At 41.0% G+C, this 26268-nt stretch overlaps 2 protein-coding genes and 1 long non-coding RNA gene across 29 annotated transcripts; 2 read left to right on the top strand and 1 right to left on the bottom strand.

Moving 5' to 3' along the window:
- The first annotated feature begins 75 nt into the window (after positions 1-75).
- Positions 76-3808, top strand: cd8a (CD8a molecule). Its single transcript, XM_037252271.1, has 6 exons — positions 76-977; positions 1048-1371; positions 1460-1549; positions 1654-1752; positions 1903-1942; positions 2375-3808. The coding sequence occupies exons 1-6, from the start codon at positions 929-931 to the stop codon at positions 2406-2408; spliced, it is 636 nt and encodes a 211-aa protein (XP_037108166.1). The 5' UTR covers positions 76-928; the 3' UTR covers positions 2409-3808.
- cast (calpastatin) lies at positions 3685-23796 on the bottom strand. Of its 25 annotated transcripts, none has more exons than XM_037252241.1 (33): positions 23649-23796; positions 13038-13106; positions 11789-11914; positions 11414-11515; positions 11169-11285; positions 10957-11004; positions 10775-10876; positions 10615-10695; positions 10237-10275; positions 9368-9454; positions 9235-9297; positions 9035-9148; positions 8787-8882; positions 8608-8709; positions 8408-8524; positions 8181-8255; positions 8051-8116; positions 7868-7972; positions 7678-7794; positions 7477-7551; positions 7256-7351; positions 7112-7165; positions 6930-7034; positions 6696-6812; positions 6421-6531; positions 5866-5973; positions 5668-5775; positions 5463-5555; positions 5264-5308; positions 5058-5177; positions 4879-4908; positions 4564-4677; positions 3685-4306 (listed from the first exon to the last, which is right to left on the bottom strand). In XM_037252241.1, exons 1-32 carry the CDS (start codon positions 23703-23705, stop codon positions 4579-4581), a joined length of 2844 nt encoding a protein of 947 aa, XP_037108136.1. In that variant the 5' UTR covers positions 23706-23796; the 3' UTR covers positions 3685-4306; positions 4564-4578. The 25 variants fall into 25 exon arrangements, with proteins under 25 accessions (XP_037108136.1, XP_037108137.1, XP_037108143.1 ...); XM_037252242.1 differs by having other exon boundaries at positions 11789-11911; XM_037252248.1 differs by lacking the exon at positions 23649-23796 and adding an exon at positions 23005-23193 and having other exon boundaries at positions 11789-11911.
- LOC119123273 lies at positions 16015-26187 on the top strand. 3 transcript variants are annotated; one of them, XR_005098024.1, is made up of 4 exons: positions 16015-16477; positions 16678-16741; positions 17827-17899; positions 25798-26187. It is a non-coding gene; the product is annotated as an uncharacterized LOC119123273 (long non-coding RNA). The 3 variants fall into 3 exon arrangements; XR_005098022.1 differs by lacking the exon at positions 25798-26187 and adding an exon at positions 24986-25126; XR_005098023.1 differs by lacking the exon at positions 25798-26187 and adding an exon at positions 18262-18595.
- The last annotated feature ends 81 nt before the right edge of the window (positions 26188-26268 follow it).

Here is a 26268-nt window from a genome sequence, read left to right as displayed (position 1 = left end):
ACAGACTGCGATGACAAAATCCAAACAAGCGCTTTATTGTGGAGTGACGCATAACCAACCAACTCTAAAGCTCATCAAGATCTCCTGTTTTCATAGAATCCTGTGGTCTCGTTCCCGTCTCACTCGACTCACTCAGTTCTTCAGGGGGACCCACATCCTCTCACCTAAGAGAACCCCCATGCACCTTTGTAGAACTTTATTTCACAGAAATTAGACTGCTGCACATTTAAACTGGCTTGACTCCATCAAAATTCAAAACCAATTGTAAAAAATACAAATAGTGATCCAACTCCTTTGAATGTTTCTGAAATAACTTAAAAAGCTGTTAAGTGTGTTTTGATATTTTAGGTCATAATTGAAGCTGGGTTTATAGGACTCGGCTCAGCTAGAGGTTACGCACCTGAGACCACAGGAGTGCAAACTGCTTCTACATTCAAACACATGTTTTGGGTCAGGCGGTTCTACGGAGTGTCACCTTGTCTTTGGCTCTCACTCGTCAATATGCCGTGTTTATTATTGCAATCGAAGACCAAAATGTTTTTGACGATATTTTCTATGCAGAGCCACTTGACTACACACAGTACCGCAAAATCCACCGCTTTATAGCATCTCACAGAGCGTCCATTTTTCCACTTCCTGTCAACTGAGACACAGTATATTCATTTATAAGTGCGGTCATTTTTCCACTTCCTATCAACTGTGACATTTAATATATAGTTATAAAACCGCATGGCGGCCTTCAGGCCAGCCAGTTAACTTCAGGAGGGGTGACATGCAGATCAGCAAGCTCCTCCTCAAACATTGCATCAAATGCAATCTTGATGCGATGTGCTGCAATGAGGCTCTTTGACACCTTGGAAGGCATTTGGCCTGTGTGTCATCTCACTCGAGCAGACTCCTTCCTGACACAGCAGTTCTCTACTTTGAAATGGGTCGACAGTGGATTTGCATCCTGGCAACGCTGTTGTTTCACAACAGTAAGTAAATGTGACCTGAAATATTTCTACTGTGATGAGAAACAGTTCTAACTTTGCAATTGTCTTCCAGGGTTAACTGTTGAAGCTGCAATAGAGCAGAAAATCAAAGAAGGGCAGAAGGTTGAAATTCAATGCAGTCCCTCTGAGTCTGGTTCCGTGGTTATGTGGTTTCGAGTATCGGACAAATACAACATCGATTTCCTGGCATCTTTCTCCAACAACGGCGTATTAAAATCAGAAAAGAACTCCTTCTCGTCCATCTTCAAACGAAAACCCAATGAGGACGTCATTAGTCTGAACTCCTTCAACAAAGGCCGTGATAGCGGCCTTTACATTTGTGCTTCCCTAAAAAGCGGCGAATTAATATTTGGCGATGTCACCCGACTGACAGGAGGTAAGATTTTATTTTTTTTAAGTTACAATGATTGCAAGCACGATAATAATGGGACAGCATTTGATAATATAAAACTTGTTTTCTTGAGAAATTGTTGAAGCTTCTGCGGCCCCCACACTCAAACCCAATCCACCCATGAGCGTCTCGCCCTGTGCTTCTGTCGATGCTACTAAGCGAGGTACGTTACTAATGTCACTCTTGTGTCACTAAGCTTGGGTGGGTGAATACAAGGAAGTAACAATCGATAATCAATATCTAAACTAAAATGTATTTCTTGATTAGGTGACTCCATGTTGTGTAATCCCATCATACTGATTCCACTGTTGGGCAGTTGTGCCCTTCTGCTCCTAATCATCGTCATTATCATAGTGTACTGCAATCGTAAGTTCCTTTGAATATGTCCAAAATGGAAGTGGCAGTCCTCAAGGAGGCTATCACGTCCCATTTTAATTTTGGCTTTATCCTTTACATGTTGAGAAATATACTCACTTTATTGTTGTATAGCAGTTAAATGTTTTTTTCCCACCCCAGGTATGAGGACACGCAGATGCCCACATCATTATAAAAAGAGGTATGTTGTTTTTAGAATTTCATGGTGTCAAATTCTAATTTCAACCGTGGCCCACATTTTAGACAAGATTGAAGTTTATGACCACCAAACATCACAATGACATCAGCTGAAAATGTACACTGTTCATATCAGGAATGTGAATTCATGATATGAGAGAATACATAGTAAATAAATTTTAAATTCTACTCGGGTATAATTAATGGAAACATGTCATTCATTTGAATGGCTCCATAAAGTAATATTTCAGAATTAAAAGACATATACATCTTTAATATTCCTTGTCAACAAAATAACATTTGAAAGACTAAAATTTGTAATGACAAAAATACTGATATAGTAAAATTAAATAGAAAAAAACAAAACAACAGCTATTAATACTCAAAACTAGCTCAAAAACCTGTTCATCCAAATGAGCTTTTCCGTCTTTTTCAGGCTGCAGAAGAAAACGGCTCCTGGAAACCAATAACAACAGCAGCAGCAGTATTGATCTTTATACAACTCTAGAAACATTCTATTGTGATGACATATTTTAACAAAGTGTCACTGGATGCGTAAAAAAAAGCTTTTCAACAAAATTACGTGCTTAGCAGCTCCTATTTTCAACTCCGTTCAATGTGGTTCGGATTTAGCGGCAATGAGGATTTACAATTTTTTTCTTTTATTTCTTAATAACTAAACCGAATGACGTTATTTTTTGTTGAAGAGTCAGTTTGTTGTCGTGTCGTGGTAAATGATGAATGAATGTTAGACATGTACTGTAGACGCCAAGAATATTTCTTCATTCGGGTGAATATCAAAAGGTTTGTATTGTTTTGCATTCTCATTTTAGTATGTACATTTCTCTAAATTTTAAGGATTGTAAAAAAAAGTAAAACGGTTTACTTTGAGAATAATTTAATGTTCATTTCTGATTTTTATAACAACCATTTTTTTTTTGCCAATACTGAATTAGAATTTATTTTTGAAATATGTTTTTTTCTGGATTATATTATTTGCCAAAACATCTAAATATATGGTATTTTAGAATTCGTATGTTTGAGACAGTAGGTGAAATCGAAGAACATTTACGTATTTGAATTTAAAAAATGAATCATTTGCATTGATGCGTTGTCATTGTTTTGTCATTAAGGGTCTGCAAAAAACTTATTTGCACATTACGTGCATATTATTTTAGAATTCCCAAAATTCTGATATTAGCATAAAAAAAAAAGAGAACACTCATTTGAATTTTAATGAATCATTTCTTTATTTATGTTCATTGTTTTGTCACTATAATTCCAACAAACCCGCTCATTTGCATCACCATCAGTCATTCAGGATCCTGGCTAAAATATATAAACATTCAATGGTTTTAGCAAAATAAATGTTGAGTTTAAGCCCACCGAAGTGAACAGGAAGTGGGCTGCTATACCATTTTGCAACGTGAAAAACCACCAAGTCAGGAGTTTTTGTTCCTGTTACGGTGTAACACACACACACACACAAACGGATCCCTTGCACCTAGAAAAAAAAAGTCATGAAAGATGTTCTAAACAGTATTTAGCCTTTCCCACATGAAGTAGTTCATGTGTTTTTCAAATTCCTTTTAGGCACAAATGGTGTGTAAAATACTCATAGAGTGATTATTAGTATTTATTATATTTAATTAGTATTCCCATATCTAAAATATCTCACCTCTCAAACCCAAACAAAAACAGAGGGAGCCCTTTGTAAATCATACAGTGTTTTCTTATATAGAGAAAAATATTTTTTTGTAAGGTTTTTTTTTACAGTTTGTTGTAAACACCACCTTTGTTTACAAAGTGCAATTGTGGACACCAGTACTTTTTACAAAATATATACCATAGACCCTACAGCTATTTCTTTTAAAAAACAGTTATTTGCAAGGAAGAAGCCTCCAGGTTGAGCTTTGCATATTTGTATGTATTATCCAAAATAAAAGCGAACAAAGCATCTTAATGGCACTTGAGCACATCTAAAGCATTGCACAACATCTTAATACTATACACTCATTCCTCGCTGCTTGTGAAAGATGATAGTCACCGAGCTCATGCGCCCGTTGTGTGACGTAGGAGAGCAAAAACAAGGTATGAGCATCACCTTTTTTATCCACATTGACCAGCAAACTCATCAGATTTTTTTATTCTCCAGCATGTCTCGCTGCACAGACAGAAACCGAAAGCTCCTCATCCTTGACTACAAGTGAAACCAGGCATGGTTTTATGTAAGTGTGTGCATGTGTGTGTTGTCATTCAACTCGTGTAGATCCTTGATTATTTATTAAAAATACAATCTCAATGCAGAGAGTAGGGTCCCCACTGGTGCGTCCTTAAAGGCCTCTGGAGGGCAAAGTGCACCAGCAACCTGCAGCACAAACATGTCGGTTTATTTCCCTTACTAATAAAAAAAATAAAAAAATGTGCATTCGCCATAGCTTAAAGATACATTAGATGATAAAAAAAAATATTTTGGAAAATCTGAACTGTAACTGTTCATGCGCGCATGCATGCATGCATGCATCCATCCATCTCGCGAGTTTCTGTTTTGTCACGAGACCCTTTGACCCTGTTCTGTGAACGGGCTACATTTCCTCTTCATCAAGCGCATTTGATGACACCAACCTGACAGCGAGTTGTCTAGCTCTTCCTTCCTTGCTTTGTAGATGTCTTTACGACATCAGAGCTTAGTTGACCAGAGAGCTGGTTGTCCGCAGGAGGCTCTGATCCATGTTGTTTCTGGAAAAAAAATAGTCAGTTAAAAAAAAAAAGTAACACTGGGGGGAACCTTCTGCATACAATCATCAAACAGGCTTGATGCATTTCTATTAGGTGAAGCATACATGCGGCTGTGTGTGGCATCAAGCACAGACAGGCTTGCAAATAGTCATTTGGTGCGCTAAAAATAAATTCTGAGCATGCAGCACGATCGTTGCTTACTTTAAACTTTGACTTTGACTTGTTCTTGCTCTGTCGGTAACACAGTTAATTAACATTTAAGTCAAGCTAGGCAACCTCGGGGGAGGTTCAATGAAACACTTGGTCCTCATGACGGGGTGTTGAACATTTATTTATGTTAAGAATATCCCATTTTACAATAGCAATTCTTAGTGTTTTACCCTCAGAGGCTTCGACTCAAGGACAGGAGGTGTCAGCTCTGTGGTGGCGGCAACAGACGATGAGGCCGACGTGTTGAAATCGCCGGACAGCAGGTCCAAGGCCGTCTTATCGTCCATAGACTTTGAACGGGGCACCAAAGAATACAAGGTGAATTTCCATATCCACACAACATGCATCATCTTGTTGGATTGTGCAAGGCTCTTACCATCTTTGGTTTAGCGTCCGCGTTGGCCTTAGCTTCGGCCATTTTCTTTAAAAAAAGAAAAAAGGAAGTTGATTAACGTCACACTGATTTACACACACTGAATAGTTGAGTTAAACAATTGTGTACTTCCTCAGTTAGTAGCAAAGGTCATTCAACTGTCAACTGGGCTAATGCAGCTTTATTTGATGGCGTGTGGTACCTTAAGATCCTCCTCGGTGGGTCTGTACTCTGGTGGAAGAGTGTCGTCTCTCTCTCCCATTTTAATGAGCCTCTCTTCAACAGCCTTCTTCTCCTGCACACCAAACAAAAACATCAGGACATTTGTGCGGCTACTTCATCCCGTCTTGTTTTGCTTTTAGCAGTTACGATCCTAATTCTGCGAGTGGTCTTTTCTCAGCGCCCACCTTGACAAGGTCTTTGGCAGGAACGGGGGCTGGCTGAGGGGCAGGAGTGATTTCCGTGATCAGAGTTTTGGATAGAGCATCCAGGGCGCCGTCGTCTCCTGCGGAAAACTGCACGCAGAAACATGCACAATGACAAATTGCAGAAAACAATCATATCAATAATCTTGATCACTTTTCTTTGCGTCTTTTTGTTGTTACCTGTGAGGCAGTTTTTGTGGGGGCAAAAGCAGCAGATTTCACTTTGGGGGCAGCAGAGGATGGAACAAAGTCTTCGGCTAAGGCATTCAGAGCAAAGTCTGCAGAGGACTAAGGGAGAAATAATTCAAGTAAGAATGTTTTCAAAATAGTCCAGTTGGATTTGTGTGTGGGCTATTTTTCTCCTTTTGAATTGCATTGTTGTAATTTAACTCCATGTCACTAGAGGGACTCTCATGCACTGTCAAGAACTTGAACACGGCAGCGGTGGACAGGAAGCCCTCAGTTTTTGATTGGGTCAAATGCCTTGAAACTAACTACCAGTGTTTAAGGTAAGATTTATACGTGTATATTTTGGTTAACTTTATGTTATGAGTTATTTGCCGTGTTGTTTGTTAAATGAACCTGCACATCTTAATTTTTGACTTAACCAACATAACTCTCTGTCTCTGTTTTTCTGCCTCAGGAATTGACTAGGATTTAGTTAGTCAATTCACAACAGTGCTTCACAAATGTAGCAGCCAAGTTACCACCGAGACACAACAGAACTCAACATACATGCACAGGAGCAGCAGATGAGGCAAGCACAGGAGCCTGGACAGCAGGAGCAGAAGAGGCGGTCAAGTCGCCAGATAGAAGGTCAAGAGCCTCGCTGGTATTCATCTTGGGCTGCAGGTATAAATTATCACAGCATTAGATTGAATGAAAACTCTCAAATGCATCATAACATTTTCGATATCTGTGACCACAACCGGACAGTTGTTCCGATTTTGAGTACAAATCAAAACAATCACCAGCATCAAACACTCCAAGTGACTCTGATCATGTCATACCTGAGGCTTGGGGGCAGGCCTATTTTTGAGTTCCTTCTCATTGAACCTGTATTTTGGTGCAATGGAGTCTTCCCTTTCTCCTACACGCACGGCCTCTTCCTCTTTGTGCTTAGCCTCCTATTAATAGAATAACAATAGTCACCCATTCTTTGTCAAACATTGTAACCGTATACAATACATTTGATGCAATTCGTTAGCAAACTGAACAAAAATATCGTAATGCGTGTTTCTTACGGAAACAATGTCCTCGGGTCTAAGTTTGGGGGGTTCCGGTCTTGGTTCTGATGCTGGCAATGTGTCACTAAGAGCACCGAGAGCATCCAGAGGCATGTAGTCACCCTGAGGAGACAAGGCTGGAAATTTAGGATACTTTTCATGATCAAAATTTAAACCAAGTGTTTGGTCTTCAACATTACCTCATCAGTTTTGGGCTTTCCTTGCGGTGGTAACATTGGAGGACAGTTTGACAGCTGAGGAAATACAAGAGAGAGTCTAGGAACACTGAACTGAAGAAGACAGAAGGCTTGAGAGGACAGTGAGTCCCAATTTGAAAGTTTTACCTGGGGTGCCTTTCTGCTCGTAGGAGGAAGCGGTGCGTGGACACCAGACGATTTAGTTGAAGTCAAAACATCTTGAGCGGTTAACGTTTTTTTGGTCTGGAAACACACGCATTGTGTAAGCCTCTTTGGAATTGCAGTTTGTCAGTTTAAAACAAAAAAAGTTATTAAAAATACAAACACAAAATAATAATAATCTGTAGTTGACATCACCCGTTGGTTACCTGTGCTGGGGCAGCTGAGGAGCTTGTGAAGTCTCCAGACAAAAAGCTTAACGCCTCATTGGTATTCAAAGAAGGCTACAAGAGACACAAAGGGCAACATTTGAGAACCACCAACTGTTGTGCCCAATTTTTGTTGCTAGTATAAATATCAAATTAGATATCTTCTTTGAACTCTTCAAACGGCTGCTGGTCGAGACTCACCTCAGGTTTCGGAGCGGGACGTTTTTTAAGTTCCTCTTCGTTGAACCTGTACTCTGGTGCAATCGAGTCTTCTCTCTCTCCTACGAGAACGGCGTCTTCCTCCTTGTGTTTTTTCTCCTGTTATAAAGAAAGAAGTAAATGAAGTGTTCATGCCTGACCACTGAAAAAGTGCCGATTGTTGTCATCCTACAGAGACAATATCTTCAGGTCTGAGCTTGGGGGGTTCAGGTCTTGGTGCATCTGTTGGTAGAGTGTCACTAAGAGCGCTGAGTGCATCTAGCGGCAAGGGACTGCCCTGAGGAGAGAATTTTAAAAAATGGAGCTCTGTCTATTATGATATGTTTATTATTATAGATAGGTTCACAATTGTTACCCTAGGAGGCTCGGGTGCACCAGGACACACACAGATGGTTGGAGCAAATGTAGGGACTTCAGCTTTCTGCAAGAGTGGATGTTAAGCACTGATTATCACTGCTGATATTTGTCTAAGATGTGGAGTGTACCTGTGTAGGAACTGTGGAGGAGGTCATAAGGTCTCCAGACAGGAGGTCCAGGGCCTCATTAGTGTTCAAGGTGGGCTGCGAAAAAAAAAGATTACATTAACTTGCGCATGATGTGCATTTGATGAAACTATAAATTGGATTTTTGTGGAGAAAAAAACTGAGAATTAATATGAAGGTCACATAAGCCAGCACTTTGGCCTTGCAATCTAAACGTTATGTGGTCTCACCTTAGGTTTTGGAGCAGGTAATTTTCTACGTTCTTCCTCATTGAACCTGTACTCTGGTGCAATGGAATCATCCCTCTCTCCGACACGAACAGCGTCTTCCTCTTTGTGTTTTTTCTCCTACAAGGTGGACATGGTCACTATGTGTGGTTAGCATACCGCCTGGATGCTTATGAAGATACAACTTTGAGATGTTTACCTACCGAGACAATGTCCTCAGGTCGAAGTTTAGGCTCCGGTTTGCGTTCCGATGTTGGCAACATGTCACTAAGAGCCCCGAGAGCAGACTGAGACATGGAGCCACCCTGAGGAGATAATTGGCTTTTAAGGAAGTGCCAAAGTGGGATGATTAGTGCAAGGAATCAAATGAATGGCCACTGACCTCATTGGGCTTTGTGTCCAGTCCAGCCTTCAGCGAAAAGTCTGAAGAGGCTTTTTCCGCCTGCATTAGTTTTGTAGGACCCATACACTCAGTTTTCTAAGACCAGGAAACAAATGCTATTATGTTGATAATAGTTGCAAGCATGACACTGATGATTGGGGGGAAAAAAAAAAGGAAACCCGTTTGTAATGTGCCACCTACAGGAATTTAGTTGAACAGTAGTGTTAGTTACAGTTGTGATTTTATACCTCGAATTGGTCTTGGGGAATCAAAGATTCCAACGAGAAGTTATCAACTTCCATCTTGGCTTTTTTATCAGCTGGAGGTTGAGTTGCTACTTTAGGCGCAGGGACGTCGACTTTCTGAAAACACCAACCACAGCAGGGAATGAAGTTGCTAGGCAAGATGCAAAAGAAGCGATGGAAATTATAAATCTGAATGTCTCTACCTTCGCGAGCGATGGCGCAGCATAACACGCGGCAGCAGATGAGGCAGCGGCTTTATCTTTTTTCTGAGTAGGGGAAAAATTAATAATAATAAGTTAACATCCAAAAGAGCTTAAACCAAAAACTCTTTCTGACCTCCTGCATTTTGGGTGCAGTTGGAACAGTTGATGTCATGAAACCCGACGAGAGGGACTCCAGGGCCTCGTCTGTGCTGAGTGGTTTCTGAGGAGAAACGCAAAGTGTCACCATTAGCTGAGCACACATTTTCTTACAAAAAGAAAAAGCAGTTGGCTTAGGAGAAAGAGCCATAAGATTCTTTTAATTCTCCACTAGAGGGCGTTTTTGACCACAAGTAAACAAAAGAACACAAACAGATCAGAAGTCAAGGAAAAGTACTGACACACCCTTAAAATTCCTTTAAGAGGCAAAGCAGTCTGAAATAGACTACCTGGAATTACACGTGTAACACAAAACTTAAAGCGCATTCAAAACACTAAAGCTTAAAATCACAGAACTCACATGGGAGAAAAGTGGGTAAGATCATGAGACGAAAAAAAAGGGAGTGCCTTTGCAACGCAAGACGGCAAAGTGGGAGTGTGCTAAATTGGAAATGAGGCTCTGATGACCACCGGAAAGGAAACAGACGGGTGAAGTGAAGGGCGAACGTGGACATTGACCTGAATTTTATTGAGTCACTGTTTGGACATTCAAAACTAAATGTGAGAATTGTTGAGGAATTGCTATGCAGATGGAACTAAGGGGTCAAGGTCATCCCTGAACAAATGAATTAATGTATTTAGGTGTGTGTTTTAATACTTTTGTCCATTTGTGAATGTCGGACAAGAGCCAACAAGATCCGGTAGGGAAGGCGGCAGAGAAGGTTCTGTACAGCTTACAAAGACAACACCCAGCCAACACCGCAATGCAACATTCCTCAGGCTAGTGTGTTTCAGTGTCTCTCCTAACTTTGTTTGCACTTAAAAATGAAAAAGGTGGCCACTTACGGGGACATCTTTAGGTCTGGTGTCTGCAGGAAGTGGAGCCTGAAAATTAAAATTGTATGCAGTTAAAAAAAAAAAAAAAAGAATAAAAAAAATCCAATGATCAGTTCATGATTTATATTATTATTTTTCTTGTTAATAAACCATAAGTATTTATTTCTTTGTCAACCTGTTTTAATGAGCATTATTTTTCAATATTTATAGTAGTATTGTATACACGTGAATCTAAATAAGTTAAAATATCTCACTTGAAAATTGTATTTTGTTTAATAGTTTAATACCAAACAAAAGAGTTAAATAGAAAAAGTCAAACTCAAAGAACAGAGCAGTGATGCAGACAGATTCAGCTACAAACGTTACTCTTGACCTGCTGCAACTGACCATATTTTCAAATCTGTAACCCGGGGGCAGCGTGTCGTCTCTTTCTCCACATTTGGCAGCCTTCTTGGATGTGGCATCAGGCTGTGACACATGCAACACGCAGTTATTCACACCAGAGCCATGCTGCGCGTCAGTGCAATCACCTCTTTACAAAATGTACCTCTTTGACCTCGGGGCCGGTGAATATGGGTTGCTTAGGAGTGACCGGATCGACAGGTGGGAGTATACTAGCCAAGGCGTCAAACGGATCTACGGCGGGTGTCTGTGCATGCCACACAATTGAGCGTACTGGAGCAAGCGACACAGCAACATGCTAGCCAGAGCAGATAAATGCCTCTTTACCTCTTTGGCGCCGATTGTTTCTGTTTTGGGACGTACTTCCACTTGCACCTGAAACCAAGAATGTCAATCAATGCGTAGACCTTTACAACACGCAGATTGTTGTCAGAGAGGAACAGCAAGAACGCAAACAAACGCCAACTCAAATACAGCCCATAGCATCATTTTACGTAGACTGCTTTATGTTTCTTGCTAAATCAAACGAGCAAGTATACCTTGGCCCTGTCTTTCGGCGAGCCTTTAGATGTCGACAAGGCAGCGTTAGCTGCTGCTGTAGTCGCCGCTGTTCCGGTGGCAACAGTGGAAGACTTTATAGTGGAGACAGGTGATGTCTACAAAACAAACCATCCCATAAATTCAGTCAAAAGCTCCAAAAAATTAACAATGTCTCAGAATAACGTTGGATGCATAAAGCAACATATCACCATCACCCAGGGAGCTCCAAAGATGAAACGGTTACCTTGGACATCATATTGGGACTGCCCCTCGTCCCAGACAATGTCACGTTGACAACAGTTGAGCCGGCAGACGACATGTCAATAACAGTGGGCTTGGTGTTAGTCTATAAACCAAGGAGCAAGTGCTTAATGGACACCGTGGGGTTATTTTTGTAGGCAGCTCAAAAAGCTTGGAGGAAAGCCTTCGATCCCAAAAGCGAAGACAGCAAAGAAATGGTGTGCTAGAGCAAAGGTCACGATGTGGACACAGCCGAGGCGGCACACAAAGAGAAGCCAGTGAATGGCATCCAGACAAGCGAGCGACACCCTAAAAAGGAAGCCGGTAGTTCCAGTCATACTGCAGCCGAGCCCTTTTGCTTCACCCGTTGCCCGTCTACCTGGGCTTTAGCTGTAGGAAGCCCCTGCCCCGCTGTCCTGATGGAAGTACTTGCTGAGCTGCTACCACCTTTGGCTGTGGTAATGCCGCCAGACTTTGAACTCATGGCGGATCCTGATGATGCCTTCTGAAAAGCACCGGGAGCGAAGATGTCCATTTTTATAGCTTAGGGATTGCACGTAGCACAAAGTACCTTTGGGCTCCCATGGCAGTAATGAATAGGATTTAAGATGCTCATCAGCGAGCGTTAGCAGATGATTTGTCTGCTACAGACAGATCTAAATCGTTGTGTTTCTGGATTATTACGTACCCGTAAAGCAGGTTATCTGAGGTTCATACTCAAGACAACCTATTAGCCAAATGATTCGTGTAAAGTTTTGTGTAATGATTCGTGTAATGTCGGTATCTCCCAATTCTTACAATATGATAGTACAATACAAATCTGACCAGCAGCTCTTTCAGTTCGTATTTAGCTACTATGACAAAAAAAACATGCATGGTCATGGTAGAATTATGAGTTTAGAGAGCTAATAATGGAATTTTGTTTTTATACATGATGTGTTTACCGTGTCTGTTAGCACACTCGTTGTAAACTGACCCGAAGAGGCATTGAAAAAAGGGTGCAAAGGTCACCGCCCAAAAATAAGACTCACTTATTAAATTGAAGATGTTGTAAAACATGTCTATCAAAAAAGAAAATTTCAAGCTGAGCAAAGACGAGACACACAGAGAGGGACTTGGGACTTTCCAAAAATCAAAACAAGATTGAGGTGCTGCAGAAAATACTTTGAGCCAATCACTCAGCAAACGAATCTATAGCTACACAGCACATACTTGTATATCCAAGTAAATATGCAGAACCAGACTGACTACGACAGATTATTTTATCTAAGCCCTGGACTTGACGCCAGCATTTAAAAATTTATAAATTCGGTAAAAATTCTATCAAAAGGTTAAAACTCTTCCAGTTGACTGCAAAACTGGGCGTTACTTTCACACACTCAACTGTCACAAAAGGGATATTTTATTTTCCAAGCTAAAGCTCTTCCCTTTTTCAATGTAAGACATCGGTATCAAAACATTTGGTACTGAAACAGGAAAAGCAACGACAATACCACACAGTCCGCATACCAGCGGGGTCAAAGGTCACCTAGACAACAATCCTCTCACTGCCAATGGGGGATGGTCACATGGAGAAAGTGACTTTTGAGATAAGATCTCCGTTGTGATTAAAAAGCAAGTTTTGATACCTCAAGTTGAGATGGCGTCGTAGTGGAGACCTGAGCTGCTGGTTTGGGCGTGTCCTGTCTGTGCTGCGACTGCAAAGAGACACACACGCACGCAGGCCAGTTAAGCATGCAGGAAGAAGAAAAAAAACAAAAGGATCATAGGGTGCCATTAAAAAGCAGAAAGCTGCCACACGACCGCAGATAACTTCAGTCCAACCCAGTGTACTGTGAGAAGACCTAACCTGTCCAATTCAGAGAATATGATCACATTATGTGATGACTCACTCAACTCTTTGTAGAACTTGTTTTGTGTCCTGCAAAACAAAACAGCTGTATGCTGAACTTAACACTTAAAAATGAAAATAGTGGTTTTGGAATGTTTGCAACCTGAATCAAAACATCCAACTTCTCAAATATCATTATTCCATTTCTCAGCAGTCTTTTAGTGACTGAACCTGTCAAGCTGGCTAGTTTGTTTGTTTTGTGATTAGATGCTAAATGTAGCTTGCTTGAGAAACAATAGCAAACTTCCACATAGAAAGTTTGCAGCTAGCCCAGTCCCTATCTCTGCGAACAGTGTGACTCCACTATTTCCGTCTATGGTAGTAACTTGACGTTAAAATATTTCGAGCTATTCTTTTGAGCGAAATGTTTCTGTCGCAATATTGCAGACATCTGGAGGGGGTGTGCGACTACCACTTGACACACACCATCAGTGATTTCCTCACAGACCGGTGTTGCATGTAACACAAAGTGGATCACAAGCTTGGTCATAGCACGCAAATCACGTGTTGCTCACACTCTCTTTGCCTCGACGACAACAAAACATATCCGTGTATTGTTTGTCACTTTTCTAATTTGCGCTAGATATGATGAGAGACAAATAGCGCCGATTACAGAGAAGTTAATGAAGTGAGCGCACCCAACAACCAGAGCGTCACCCTGCCACATGGTTAGTCATGTGGTTGTGTCTATTGCAGTAAATAATAGTGTTGCTAAGTTACCAAAAATAATGCTGACTGAACTACAGTGAGAACATGAGACAACAGGCTGCAGTATTTTCATTATGATGGGTTAATGTTGAAAAGTGGATAAAGTATGATACTTAGATATTATTTCTCAAGATGTTTTGACACTATGGAACTTTCTAGTTTTTGTGCCATTTAATTCAAAAGGAAGTTGCCTAACAGGATTCGGTGACTCATTTGCCTTTTGGTCATACAAGTGTTCAAATAAAGAGGTTTCCTAACACATGCTACCTTGCAAATGTTAACTTTTGGGAAATCCTTTGCAACTGAGTCGTTGAAAGGCTTGCAATATATGTGGAACATTCGGTCAAAACATCCACTCGATCAAGTCCGGAGGGGGGGGGGGGGGTCAAAGTTCAATTACACTTCCTTAACAAGATGTTGATGGACACTTTTCATTCAGATAATAATGAGTGACGATGACAGTAATAGATGCACTTATGTAGAAGTTTCACCCAATGACTTCAACAGTGAAATTACAAAGGTGACAATATTCTCATGCCAACAAGGGAAGAGAAAAAATGGGGAGGCTCCGGTTGGGTTCAGTGCACAAACAATGCAGTAGGCCCAGGCAGGCCTTACCCGACTGTAGTTGAAGCTCAAGCATGTTTTGAAAAGTGATGACTCATCTCGGGCTCCGCCCCTCCAAACCACAGACCGACGACATATTCAAATTTGCACGCCAGCTGCTGCTTCTTGAGGTTCTGCCTCAATTTTAAAATAGAACAGACAACCCAAGGAGAAGGGAACTGCGGTGTGCATCATCACAGTATTAAAGGTGAGGATAACAGCGGAAAGAGAGGAGACGAATGAAGTTAATGATGCAGTATCACTACCAGGAGTATAAATACATGGCATGCGCTAGATTTCATTCCCGATGGAATACTGCTCTGTCAGAACTCAAAAGGCTCAAATGTCTACTGTCCAACAATGCAGCATTTTCCAACCATTAGAATATCTGCCAGCACACCACCGAACAAAATGCCTCTTGCGTCTGAGTCATTTCAGCGCACTGTGACAATCGGTGATGGTCTCAGCCAAGAGCATTTTTGCCCAAGTTTGAAAAGCGACGATTTCCTTGTGGAAGCAGACATTTTAACGACACTCGATCATTAATAATACAATGAAAACACATTCTAAGGACGCACAATAGAAAAGCTTTTGTGATACGATCATTTTCAACTACTGACTAAGCATGACACACAAGATATTATTAGAACATGACTGTCGCGTTGTTTACTTGGACAAGTCTGAGAAAGCTATTTTCCAACCTTGATAGCACAACACACAGTAAAAGCTCATCTGAAAGAAGACTGTTGACAGAATATCCATACGAGAAGTGAAGAAGCGTTGACAGGTACCAGTCAGGAAGTCCTTCTGCACACATTTACCAAAGACAAATGCACTCCCCTTACATACCATAATTTTCTTTTGGAATAATATCCTGAATTTAACTTGTATTCGCGTCCAAGTTGTTATCTTCAGGCTGAATCACCTTAGATCCTCTCTCTGGAGTAAACAATTTTAATCCACATTCATGCCCATGCAGACTCACACGCACAGACACACACACACTACACACACGCCCAACCGAGTGCAACTTGTTGCTCCGCCCTCTAGGAAGTGCACAACAAGCTGGCATGTCTGTCAGTCAGGGCCCACCCCTTCACCCTGAAGCCCAACTCCGTCAGATTGGACAGTCGAACCAATACAGACCCGCCTACTTGCCACTGCCTGCGTGGAAAAAAAAAAAAATCAACTAAGCTTTTGGGTGGGCACGTGCAGGGCTCTAGAAATATGGGACGCGCAGTTCTATAATCAACACGATGGACTACATGATAGGAAAAGAAGCCCTGCAGAGAAAAGCCCATGCAGCCCGGCACCATCTGGGCGCGACTGATACACTCATTGCTCTGGAATCTCAACTGCACAGCCACTCCAACAGAGACTCTGTGTGTGCATTTGGAAGAAAGAGAAAAGAAGGGGGCGGATCCAATCACATGTTGTCATGACCCAACCCAAACACAACATGGCAAGGGAACAAAAAGATTCATTTAAAAAAAAAAATGCAAAAAATGGACGCAGGAAATAAAAAGACATGTGGAGATCAGACATACTATTTCCGCTGGCCTGTGCAGAACTTCAAAGCATGTGCAAATAACGCACGGGAAACTTCCGGTCAGTAGTCAGATGTTATGTAAGAAGGAGCAGAAAAAAAATGGAACCTAGGCTTCCTCTGCTACGCATGCTGCCTGCTCTTGACAGCTAGTTAATCCTTTTCACTAGTCGAGTGACTCGAGAAGGGATTGCTGTGGAGAGCAGCGCCTTCTTGTGTCTAATAATACTCGCAACACTCAAGTGGCAATCAGGAAGAGGCGCTCGCTCCTGTCCATCATCTCACACTTGGGTGCTATTTTCTCCACACGGAGAAAGGTGGGTTGCTGCAGATATGTAACGTCAATATTGTCCACATCTGTCATTGTACATACAATTTTTGGATTTGAACTCGTCAACTCGTGTCGACATCCCGAAAGTATTATCACATGAATATACTTGCCTCAAACGTATCTAGTAGTTTAAATTGTTGCCTAGGTTGCACAGGAAATGTATGGAAATTCCTTTTCCTACAACAGGCTTCTTCTGGTGTCTTGAATTATTCCACACCTGTTAAAGAGTGATAACCAAATCAGCTTTCTGGTAAGAATATTTGTGTTTGATTATCTGAGAAGAGCAAATCTGCTTTAACAGCTCCACTCTGCCAATTGAGGCAACAAAACGTCTCGTTGTGCTTTTGACCCAGACAAAGAGCATGTGTGTCTCAGAAAGCCAACATTGCATGCTTGTACTGGATCCAAATGCCTTACTTGGTAACCCCTAACAACACTTATCTCTATTGTCAAATAATGAACCAAAGCAGACCTTGGCCCCGCCCGTACAGAGCTTGTTATCTTAAAGTTTTTTTAGAGCCAGACCCTGGGAGCCTTGCACTGTAGAGGTAGAATACTTAAGATAGTATCATAGAATTATAATAAATAGTTTGAGTGAAGAGTGCAAAAAAAGTCACTTCTGCAGAAGAACCTGGAATTGTGTTAATGAGAAGAAACATTCAAAAAGTGACAAATGCATTTCAATGACTCAAAATGGCAAACAAAGATCATTTCATGTCAATAACTATCTTGTAAAGCATTGCAATTTCCAAAGTGTATGTGACCAGGAAGTGAACATTTTATATGAGTGTGCATGCCTTGACATGCGAAGCCAAACATTGCACAAACAGCCGGCCGGCATAGCAATATCATCACATTTATGTGTGACAACTGGTCTTCCATTGCGGCTAAAAAGCAAAAGTAGAAATATTTTGTATCTTTTTTAGCGTCAGTTTTTCATTCATGTTGCCAAATCTAAGGCCCGCATAATCATGAAAGCATGACTGCATCGAGCAAGGAAATTTCTCCAGTTTCCATGCGCATCTATGTCCTCCTGCTTTATGTGCCCTTTGCACTGCCTTCTCTAAATGTATCCCCCCCTCCTCTAGTTTACTGTCCTTGACTTCAACTTAGACTCTCACAGTCAGGCTATCACTTTCCGTAAACCGCATCAAGCTTTTAATGAGCTCAAGATATTAGGTTCGAACTTGTCAGCAATTGTGAAAAGTAGTGAATCATAATCGCACCACTGACAACAACTCGTGTCACATTCATGTGTTTATGTGGAGTCTCAAACCAAGAATGACTTTGTTGCATTTTCTAGAAAGTGACTGGCCTATTTTTATTTCCTCTCAGGACAAACAGCTGCTTGCAGATGCAAACAGACAAGAGGAACAAAAAGAGCACGCTCCATAAAGCACTTCAACAGGTAAGCCCTTTAAAGCCTGGGAACTTGATTTTACATGACAGACACAGCAAAAGCCATCAAGCAAAATTTGGATCCAAAGGCAAATTAAAGGCAAATTGACCTTGAAGTCTGCTTGAGTCCTGTGCAATTATGTACAACCACATTCAATGCAAATCATTATAATTTTCTCCATATGAAAAAGTGTGTTGCATTTCCCTTTTGCATACATATACATGAATGTTAATCTTATCCATTCAGCAGACTCCTCTTTGTCTATTTTAAGCTTTGCTGCATATACATACTTGACATAAGCAACTTCAAATAGGAGGCTATTTATTGATGATTGATGTTCAGGAAGCAGACACGGTGTGACAAATTTGCAGCGACCTACACGTGACACAGGCTAACCGGCCCGGCTGATTCGTGCTAACGGAATGATGTGATTTGATGATAAAGGACACAACTTGTCAATCAAAAGCGAACCTCAAACTAATTGAAATGTAAACGTTTATAGACAGATTCCATTTGTGATTTCTGAAGTGGTATCCATAGTGGCAATATTGATAGGAGTTACTTATTAATTGGAATTTTCACTGTGTTGTCATGAATGTTATTTTAGTAAATGAAAACTGACAAAATAACAAAAAGAAGCCAAAACTAAATACATTACAAACAAAATGTTTTTGAAATAAAATGAACTAATACTGATCAAGTAAAATGGAGCATTAAAAAATAAATAATAAAAAGAAAAGAGAAGTCAAAAGAAAAGAAAAAACGATCATGAAAAATGTAAAACTATTACAACTCGATTGTGATACAATCAGTCATTTGGGGCAACGTCAGTATAATGTTACTTGCTGATTCCCTCCCCTAAAATATACAGTAATAAAGGTTTAATCAACCTGTAATGGCTCTACGCTTCTCTTATCTGTGGACTTTGCTCTTGTGCATGTGTCATCTAGACATATTTTCCCAGAGGCCGTTTCCTTTCCTTGTAATGAAAATGCTCCCAGACCAGTGGGAATCGTGAAGCGAACCTGAGCACAACAAAATTCCGATGAAGATGATGAACACTCCTGCCTGGCAGTCGCACATAAACAAACAGACTTGATAATGAAGAGTGACAGCGGAATAACCAAAGTACAGCTGTTATATAATCCCTTTTACACTCCAAAGTAGAAACGTCAACCACTCTACGATTTCAGGCTGCACAAAGAAGAAGAAAATATCATCTTAAAACCAGCCACACACCCATTCAGCACATTATCACATGAGAATGCTATTTGGGCGAGACGCAGAAACTCTCCAAGGACTCAAAGCATTTTCCTAAGTATCAACAATCAGTGCAAAATGGAACAAAACAAAAACACACACCTTGTGTGCCTTGAACAAACAAACGCAAACACTGAAGGCCTTGTCCCAGCTTTGGCTTAATATATGACTGCTAGGAAAAAAAAAAACATTCCACTTGCAAGGCCTGACCAAGAGCTCTACATTCCACAAATAGGGAGCGAGGTCTGTCTTGGACTGTTGCCAGTACAGTTTTCCTCTGCGAGACCTTTTCTCCAAGTGGAGCAGTAAAAGACGAACTACCGGGCAAGCGTTGTGTCTTTCTCTTCGCAGCTGATTCAAGGCAACAAAACAATACACACGTGGATACTTTCATGGCATGAGCACTCACAAACGCATTCGCTCACAGCGACACACACCTGCTCATCCACGGCAACATCCTGCAGGGTCGGGGTCTCTCGGGGACCTCGGATCCAGCTCAGTATTTGGCCCATGTTGGCTGATGGTGCCTCTGTGTGTGTATTGTGTTTGTCTGTCAATCCCTGGCGTGTCTGTCGGCTCGCAGCATGTTTCCAACACGCAGGGAGGGGAAAAGAGGGAGGGAGCAGAGAGGAAGGGGGCGTGGTGGGACCAGGGCGTGACGGGGCAGGAGATCGACTCGGAGGGGGAGGCTCGCATGTGCATGAGTCACAAGAGCCTGAGCTTGAACTTCCCGAGATTAAAAGAGAAGGGAGCTGAGCCGCCAGGGCCGGCACGCATGTACATTAGGTGCATGTGTGCACTATACGTCATAATTCTTTAAACAAGGTCTCAAACGTTGTAGAAACTAAGCGTAGACCCAAGATGCATGCACACGCCCATTTTTGTTTTCATATTCCTGCCTTAGGCGGTCACATGTGAACACACGCAGGTCAATCAACTGTTATAAAGGGAGCTTATGTAACTTCCCACTGAAAAACAATAAAGGGAGGCACCATATTGACGACATTTCTTACGTAGATTCACTAGACTAATATTTTTGTTTTTACAATAATATTTTCTATGTAGCCCCAGTAGTCTAAACATGACAGTCTGACTAGAATACGAATTAAGTAGCAAAGTCCAGCCCATTTTTATCCACCTCAAGGGGCGGCCATTTTGCCACTTGCTGTCGACTGAAAGTGACATTACAGTTTCTCAGGGTTTAGGTAACGTCCAATCATGGCTGTCCTGTTTTCATCTGATGCCATTTTTAGTCGACAGCATGTGACAAAATGGCTTCCCGCTTGACATGGATAAAAACAGTTGGATTTGGCTGTTTAATACCGTAATTTTCGGACTATGTCGCGTTTTATTTTCATAGTTTGGGTGGGGGGGCGACTTATACTCAGGAGCGATTTATATACATATATATGGTTTTTTTTTCACTTTTTTGGCCATTTTATGACTGGTGCGACTTATACTCCGGTGCGACTTATAGTCCGAAAATTACGGTACATATTCCAAAAACAATATCAAGCAGAACATCAAGTTTAGTCTAGTAGGGCGGCATACAATATATTATTGTTAATACCATTTTTTTGACTTGACCTCCCCTTTAAGGTACGTTGAATTACAAGTTTTGCACAAAATTGTCAGACATTGAAAAATGCTATGAAATGTATTCAATAAGCAAATTATATTTTTTTCAACAGCCATGAAGTCATATACTGAGTGAATAAACTAACACAAACGATTATTACTAATGCAAACAAAAAGGGCTGTTAAAGCTGTGATTTGAACACCTACGCCAAGTGCAAAATCAGCATTGATATTTGTGTTATGCACATCGTGTGCATCTTCAGGCCATACTTGGGTGGGGTGTGTGCACAATACAGCTTTGGCATGAGTCACTGCGATAGAATCGCTATGCTGTCTTCTCATTAAAACCTTTCAGACTTGCTACTCCTGTTTGTGCAGCTGACATCAACTGGTCACTGAAACCTTGGGAGTCCAGGGACACCTTAGCATATATAGCATAATGCTTTATGGGTCCTAAATATAAATGAGTGTTAGTGCACCCTGTGACATATTTGTAGCTGGAACATGAGCCACAGGGCTAAAACTCCAAAGTACTTTGATATACACCTTGCCAGTGGCTATTTAGGCACAAAGTGACCTCCCATAGAATTGTATATAGCATATTGAATTTAAATCTTGAGTAATGCAGTGTATTGAATCAGTGTGTGTCCACAGAGAGCATGTTAACTTTAAAAACAAGGCATGTCATTACAAGTCACTTTACAACCCATTTGTCTTCGCTACGAGACAAACTGTGCATGACACACTCCCTGTCATGCAGACACGATCCACAGTGTCAAGCCGCTCAGCCTGTCAAACAAGCTGATGCAACATGGGAAACAATACAAACACAGGAATTAGCCAGGCTTGAGTTGGGATTTAATGAGATCGGACTAGCATGGGAAGACACAAGAGATGCATTGTGGACATGCAAGAATATTTATCATGAATATTTTCTACAAGTTTGAAGATAACAGCGGTGTATATGTTCAAAGACAGAAGTATGTCATACTCAGTTGTGAACCTATAAGCAAATTCTACACCTCGAAATCAAGAAATCCCAATCACCCAAAGAACATGACTCACTTATGCAAAAGTAATTCAGGCAAGCATTTTTCTCAACACACCCCAGGTAAACTAATAACAACGACGACTTCATCTTCCTTTTGTCTTCTTTGACGGGTGTGTCGTTGATTTTGTGATGTAATTCTGGGTGTTACAATTAATGACTCAAACGTTGCAGAAATGTTCATTTTGCAACATCTGACAACACTAATACTCACAAACCCATGCTGGGTATTGTCTCAAAAGCTGAAATGTGATTTTTCTTTTATATACTTGCATGTCAGAGCAATGTATAAAGGTGTGAAAGTGTACAGGCAAAATAGTCACTCAACTAAAGACGAGACACACAGACCCGCCTGTTATTTCAGAAAGTAGCATTTATCAGCATGAGCTTACGCGTGATTTTTTTCTGCAGCAGAGGGAGACAAACAGATCGAACATCATGCACTCTTAAGGATACATTGTGTCCTCATATCTGACCTGAAACAGAAAGATGGGTGGATGGGTGGATGGATGGGTGGGCGGAAGTATGAATAGGGAAAATGTAAATAGTAGTTGATGAACTGCATATGGTAATTCACTTGTGTGCTATTCAGTCTGAACACTAGAGGGACAATGTAAAGCTACACAAAGAAATAAGAGATGAAGAAGCATGTACAGTCTGGTCGATATAAAAAGAATAGGAATGAGAATTCCATTACTACCTTTTGGTTACAATGACACAAAAAGTTGAATGACGCTATCAATAATGGATTTTTGGTATGATGCTTTTTCTTGCAAAATATCCACACTTTCACTTTTATCGCTAAAAATGTATGAACGGGATGTAAAATTGAAACTCGGTCAATTTAGGGAACACCCTAAAATTCCATCAGTCTAGAAATATACTGAAGAGTTATTGTTTGGCAACAGACTGTCAAGGAAAGAATTCAAGGGGAAATCTACAGGATGCTGTGTTTTCGACCCATTGTTTTCCCCCGCTTAATGAATTTAACACCAGAATAAGTAAATTCACAATTTCACTCACTTACCAAACACACAGTTAGGCGCATGTTTGAAATTCAATTGTCTGAGCAAGACGATAACACTTAAAAACACAAAACATGTTCATCTAATTATTAAAACAAGTTTTAAAAAAATATATTTTGATGTCAGCAGTCAGAAACCCAGCAGTAATATCAATGCGTGAACAAAGTGCGTTAATCGCAAGAGAGTGGCTTCAAAGTACTTACAACATAGTTGTAGAAGGCTGCATACGCCATGAGGGCAGAAGAGGCGAAACACAAAAGAGGAATTAAAAGAGTCACCCAGACTGGGAACGCACTCCTTGGTGGACTTCTTTTTCTTGCACAATAAGCTTTATCATGCCACACCAAAACGTGTCTCGTGCCACTCCCAGCACATTGACGGCAATTAACACACGAAGCTGTCTGTGCTGTTGCTTTTTGACTCGAAGCTGTCTGTGCTGTTGCTTTTTGACTCGCTGGCCAAGTCACCTCAAATTAATTATTTTCCAGCAGCCTCTTCACTCCTCCCGTCCCAGGGAACAATAGTCAACTTTTGTGTGTGTGTGAGTGTGTGCTTTATGCACCACCCCTCACTTTACCGGTACCGGTACTATACCGTAGTTTCAGAGAAGTGAGCTGCGTGCGTGAATAATACGATAATACAGTTGTGCAATACGCTTTTCTGCAGAAATTACACTTTACTGACTGCGCTCGCGTGTTATTCCGCGAGTAGTGTTAAAGACTATTTAAAATGCGTCAAATGAAATGAGTCATCTCTCCAAACAACCATGTAACATCACTTGAAGAAGAGATGGCGTTTGCATCTTCCTTCCTTCGCGTGATCCAATGTCAGTCGAAGCTTTCCTCACCTCCTCCGTGGCCGCTGAGTGCTTGTGATGGCCGTGGTTTCTCCTCTTGTGTGGCATCTTGATGACAATTGAGTGAGTTGATCAACCGATGGACTTCTCGCACACAAAATGGGAATGCAGGAGAATCTGTTGAAACCGAGGGAAAAAAAGTTGCCCCTCCTGCTGGCACCACTTTTGTCAGACTTGATGATTTAAAGATGTTTGGCGCAGAAGTCGAATGTTTCTGTGTTTCTATGGGAGCGCCTGTATGTGTGCGACAAATACAGCAGGCATGGTTAATCTTATACACAAACGTAAATTATTATTATTAGATGTCACATTTCAACCCGTTTGTAACCATATTGCTCTCCAGGGGGGAAAAAAGACTAATGTTATTGGACACACCCACAAGCCATTTTGTTTTTTCTGTTGATAACTTTTATTATATAGTTTGTAGAGCGCACACGTGGAACTAGATAAATTATTTTATGGCTATGCTCGTGGAAGAAAACATGTTTGGACATAACGTTTCATGTGATGATTAATATTACAAAGCATACAACAACGATTTGGATGTTATCAAAACAATCGCCACGTCTTTGTTACATTCCTGCTTCATTATCTGTAAAGCCACAACAATGCGTTACTTGATAAAGTTATCAGCTGTCTTTGTGTGCGTTTAACAGAAGGTGAATGCTAAATGGTGATTTAATATCTTCTTAAACCGTTCCCCAGCAAAGTATTTACATAACACACCCCAAACCAGTAGACGGGGTGAGTCATCGTTTACGTCATCGTGTTTCCACCGGTGACGCTGCACATTAGTCATGCAATGCTGCCCTCTAGTGGAATTAAAGAAAAACATCTTAAATCTAAATTTGTGATTGATTTTAGTATTTGTAGTAAATCCACATTTTGGTACCAGGAAACTTCAAACAGTTTGATGGTATTTTGATGTATTTAAATCCGAAAAAAATAGTATATACAGTGTCATAAAAGAGAGGACACACATCCTGTTGCCCCCCCCCCCCCACTCTGGCCTTCCAAATGTACACGACATCTGAGTGAAAGCATCACCTTCCTGACATTCACACATGTTGATAACCATATGCATTGTGTCACATCAATGTCTCATTTCCTCATTCTACATGCCAGTCCAGATGACATCTGGTTGACATTTTCGCAGCATCAATTGATGACACATGACATTTGTGCAACATTGTGTAGCTTTGGTGACAAAAAGATTGAAACCAAAGTTTAATCTTCAAATGTATTTCATTTCCACCTAATATCAAATGCCCCTTTATTATCAGTTTTACCAAAATACTTCCATCTATTAACGCTCTATATTGCTTAAGGTTACAGGTGAGGTGGAGCCCAGACATCCTCAATTGACTTTGACTGCCAGCCAATCACAGATATCCTTTTCCACTTATGGACAATTTTGTCTTTGATACCCCTGTGAAGATAATAAAACCACACAAGGTGCAGGAAACATGTCTGACGTCTTCCCTCGTTTTTACCATATTGTATTGATTTTGCGTACCTTACAGTTCACTGGGTTTGCTCCTCCTCGGTCCCTGCCGATTCATGTGCGTCATCCACAGGCCATATGCTGCCTCGGAACTGGAAAAAATACTTAGTAGATGAAATGCAGTCATACCTCTGACCTCATCTGATGTTTTTACCTTTCTGTGGGTGGTCAAGGGGAAGACACATAAGTGATCTGAGTCCTTTATTGTGAAAGAAACACACACTCACACACAATCGATGAGGACACGGCTCTGTGGGGAGACTGCTCTAGTGCCGTAAATGCCAATGTTCATTTTGCCGTTGTTTTTTGTGACGTTTCGACCGCGCGTGCATGTGCGTGCATGCTTTTTGTGTGTGTGCACAGCTTCCCCTCAGAGTAAACAGCTGTTGCTAGGTAAAGGTAGATTATACAGCTGACCCAGACCCGAGCTGTTTGCTCACAACCAGATGAGCATAGCTAATCAGTCAGTATGAGTGTTCACATGTCCAATTCACGGTGATTGAGCACATCTTCCACCTTTGTCTTCTTTTGTACATGTCAATTACAGCAAGAGTCCTTGTGAGCCATGTTTGTTTGCGCTCACTACACAGCTTGCGTGATATGGACTCCCTCTTTCCTTTGTGTGCTCATTCACAGCTGAACAGCTCCAGCTCAGCATCCTCATTATCAGTAGATCTCACTTCCTCTCCCGCCTGAAAAACATCAACAGATCCAAAGACGTTGTCAGGTTAAGCAAGAATCGACATCCTGTTGTATGTGTTGGAGAACATTTGAATTCATTCCCATTTACAGTATTTGTGCCACATTAAATGAAGAAAAGTGAAGCGATATACCATTTAGAAAATAAGCACCGTTTTTATGACTTTTATTTTATACATCTCCACTGTACTGGTAGATCAGTTGATCACTTTTCCTCCTTTGTCTTGCTTGACTTCCGACCGTGACTTGGTGAGGGTACACTGGACGAGGAACTGTCCGTAGTGCTGATCCATTCTTTCTCTTCTGATAACACTACATGATGTCATTTTAAGCGTCTAAAAAAAATACAGATTTCGATTGCACGTGAACGCATCTTGTACACCTATTGCATAACGCATAGGAATTGTA

The sequence above is a fragment of the Syngnathus acus genome, chromosome 5, assembly GCF_901709675.1.
Source record: "Syngnathus acus chromosome 5, fSynAcu1.2, whole genome shotgun sequence".
NCBI lineage: Eukaryota > Metazoa > Chordata > Actinopteri > Syngnathiformes > Syngnathidae > Syngnathus > Syngnathus acus.
The sequence above is the reverse complement of the archived record's forward strand: the minus strand, read 5'-3'. Positions and strand labels throughout refer to the sequence as shown.

Bases quoted from the DNA above. Each gene is read 5' to 3' on its own strand.
- cd8a (XM_037252271.1), top strand. From the start codon at position 929: ATGGGTCGACAGTGGATTTGCATCCTGGCAACGCTGTTGTTTCACAAC. The intron at 1,753-1,902 runs GTAAGTTCCTTT...TTCCCACCCCAG, and splicing joins TATCATAGTGTACTGCAATC to GTATGAGGACACGCAGATGC. The intron at 1,943-2,374 runs GTATGTTGTTTT...CGTCTTTTTCAG, and splicing joins CCACATCATTATAAAAAGAG to GCTGCAGAAGAAAACGGCTC.
- cast (XM_037252239.1), bottom strand. From the start codon at position 19,662: ATGGGCCAAATACTGAGCTGGATCCGAGGTCCCCGAGAGACCCCGACC. The intron at 8,710-8,786 runs GTCAGTGGCCAT...TTATCTCCTCAG, and splicing joins TGGACACAAAGCCCAATGAG to GGTGGCTCCATGTCTCAGTC. The intron at 5,309-5,462 runs GTACCACACGCC...CTTTTTTTAAAG, and splicing joins CCACCGAGGAGGATCTTAAG to AAAATGGCCGAAGCTAAGGC.